The sequence below is a fragment of the Etheostoma cragini genome, chromosome 24 (assembly GCF_013103735.1).
Source record: "Etheostoma cragini isolate CJK2018 chromosome 24, CSU_Ecrag_1.0, whole genome shotgun sequence".
Lineage (NCBI taxonomy): Eukaryota > Metazoa > Chordata > Actinopteri > Perciformes > Percidae > Etheostoma > Etheostoma cragini.
The window spans coordinates 422,253-425,457 of record NC_048430.1 but is presented as its reverse complement, the minus strand read 5'-3'; the positions used below and the strand labels follow the sequence as shown (position 1 = coordinate 425,457).

At 45.5% G+C, this 3,205-nt stretch overlaps 1 protein-coding gene across 1 annotated transcript; it reads right to left on the bottom strand.

The window, feature by feature from the left end:
- Positions 1-2,832: 2,832 nt before the first annotated feature.
- On the bottom strand, positions 2,833-3,205 carry LOC117939648 (indian hedgehog B protein-like). Its single transcript, XM_034865118.1, has one exon. It carries the CDS (start codon positions 3,179-3,181, stop codon positions 2,861-2,863), a length of 321 nt encoding a protein of 106 aa, XP_034721009.1. The 5' UTR covers positions 3,182-3,205; the 3' UTR covers positions 2,833-2,860.

The window sequence follows — 3,205 nt, the reverse complement described above, 5'->3', positions numbered from 1 at the left end:
GGGGGGGGTCTCCACAGAGCCCCCCTAGGTTTGGGCTTAGCCCTGAATGTGACATCAACATCTGTCTGTATTAATAAGGTTAACTAACTTCATGGATGGTAATAATGGTTCAGATCGGCCTGTTAAAGGTGTTTTAACGAAAATATTTGACTAAAAGATCACTCTAAACACACCTTTTGTTTGAGTTACTGTAACTGCAGGGACAACTTGGTATTTCATTCATTCATTTGGGTAATTTTCGACCTTTAACACAACATGTCTCCCACTCCACTTATTTGATTTTTTTTTAAATGTTCATTTAAACAGTTTAAGTTGGTAATCAAATGTAAATAAAATGAATCTTTTGAAGGCCTTAAATGCCTCAATTTGGCTAAAAATCCGGTAAAAAATGTTCTATCTGTTGGTTTTTACTTCAATTAGATCCAATAAAATAAACCTGACTTTCCCAAAGTCTTAATAAATCCAGGCTGCAGGACTACAGGACGTCTTGTATTTCCCCGCAGCCCCTGAATGCGTCTCGTTTCATGCATCTCAGCCCATTTAGGAGTGAAAAGTGGGATTAAACCCCATAAATGTCTCTTTCCATGTCTGCTGGGATGAGAATAGCTCGTGCCTCGGGGGCCACAGATGCCTTTTCACGGTGTCCTCTGTGGATTTTAACCTCGTGTGTTTTCTCTGCGGTCGCTGCAACGAGCTGGACTTCATAAATCAGACGATGCATGTTGTTGGTTTTCCTTTCAAGGTGTACAGATCGACGGGTGTGTGTGTGTGTGTGTGTGGGGGGGGGGGGGGGGGGGGGGGGGGGGGGGGGGGGGGTCGCAAGTTGATTTCCAGAAAATAAAAATGTAAAAAACGATTAAAAACAGCACGTTAGCCATGATTTTAACACGAGATAAAACTGTTGTGTTATGTTGTGGTGTCAGTATGCTCGTGTATACGCCTGCAATGTTTATATAGGTTTATAGTGGGGGGGGGGGGGGTCGCAAGTCACTTGGACCGGTACTTTTGGGGTCGTGGGCTGAAAGTTTTGGGAACCCCTGATTAGTCTGATGCGTCTACTCTTGATTCCAGTGCAATTAGATCGTTTTAAAAGGTTTTAAAAGCATATTTAAAACTAACAGACGCGGGGAGATGACTTTTTGGGGCAACTTATACGCATGAAAATGTTTGGAAACAAGTTAAATAAACTTGCACTTGCATTTCCTTGCACGTGCACTGAAAAGAGAGCCAGCCATCATTAAACGAGTCCAAGTTAAATGTTAAAAAAGACATTTTTTGCAGCGTGGTTCGCCCTGAACAGACGCGTCTGTTCGCAGCGGAGCGCCCAGGAAAAAGCGGATAAAAAATAAAGAGGCGAGAGAAAAAGAAAAAATCTGTATAATTAAGGCTTCAACACAAGTGAAGTGGACTATTTTTGCACATGTGCGCCGAGAAAACACACAAAAAGTAACACGGAATAGTAGAAGACAAACAGGAGGCTGTCTCCTGCGGCCTGGAGCCCATAAATTGTGTGCTGGTCTGCAGCGCGGTTCGGGGTCCGCGCTGCAAGAAATGTCCAGTTTGGGGACGTTTCACAGGAAAAAAGTTGTCTCAACTTCTTTTATTTCTTTAACAAAGATCAAGTGGGCTGATTAGATGTTTCTTCACTTTCACGTGTTCCAACATCAGAGTGTTTTTTTATGAAATGTGGCAAAATATTTGAGAAAAACAAACCGAAAAGATCCAATAAAGTCTGTTGATTTGGGAAATTAAAGCTGTGGAATCAGGTTGTTGTTGTTTTTTTAAGAGTAATCGAATCAACTCCATATGTGCAGATTCGTCCTCTTGCATTTAATAGACTTAATCGTGCTAATTCCTTCAGTTAAACCCGGGTGAAGTGACTCGCGCCGGCGCATATTTCTTGCAGTGCGCGCAGCGAGGTGACAGCTCCAGACGGGAGCGCGCGCCTTCATTCCCCACGTGGGTCTGTGGACATAGCAGCTCGGGGAGGAAGCTCGCGGTCACAAGAGCCAGATATAAATACTTTATTCCTGGGGAAATTGGGAGTCAAATAAATTCCACGCGGACCCACATCAATGCCGGTCTCGTAAAAAACCCTGACAGTCCAAAAGGCGACTGTTAACCCGGGCCAGTCGGGCTAAAAGCGACAACGGTAAACATCAGTCCGCGCTTGACCCGGGTCTAACCAAATACGACTTCTGGCTGTTTTTCCACCCAAAAACATGATGTTAAACAGAGGACACAGTGTTTTAATTAAGAGCGACCGCGTTTCCATACATTTTTAGACGGGGTTGCCCTCTTTTACGCACGAGCTGCCCACAGTGGAGCTCTGAATCTCCACGTGGAGCCGGAGTGAAGAGCTCTGATTCAACCAGCTCACCTACGAGACCCCGGAACTAACGGCACCGGGACTGGAGACCGAGCTGTGCAAACACACACGTTTTGTAATCAGATTCCCAACAGGCATTGCGGGACAAATCCACCTTAAAAACCATCAAATCAGTTAAAAGGAAAAGTGTGAATATTGTAGTTTTATTATAAATAAGTTAAATGAATCTTCCTGTAAATCTGCTGCTGGGATTTAAATCATGTGACATTTGATAAACTTAGGGTAACAAATGACACTTTTTCCTTTCAATAGACTCGAAACAATGTACATTATTGGTAGATTTAATACAAATAAATCCAATAATTAGGAAAATGTGAGCAGGTATTTTGCCGTGACGAGCCTTGGGTCAACAAGAAACGCGGAAAGAGATAACAGACAGTGTCCACGCGCTTAAAGACGGGCCAAAGTGCACTTAATAGCCCACTAATGATAAAGAGGTTTTAATGGTAAAAAAGCCGTGGTTAAAAGGCACTACGGTGGCCGGGATGTTACCTGGGTCATGATGCGGTCTGCACCTGTGTTCTCCTCATCCTTGAAGATGATGTCGGGGTTGTAGTTGTGCGCGAGCTCCTTGAAGCGCTCGGAGTTCCGGGTTATTTTCCCTTCGTATCTCCCGCTGGCCCCCAAAGTCTTCTCGGCCACGTTGGGGCTGAACTGCTTGTAGGCGAGCGGCGCGAGCTTCCGGGGTGACCGCCTCTTGCCATTGCCTCTCCCCGGTCCGCAGCCCTCGCTGACCGGCGCGAGGAGAAAGGCGCACCCGGCGAGGCACGTCACCAGCGTCGGGAGCAGCATTCTGCCCCGGGACCGGTATGCAAC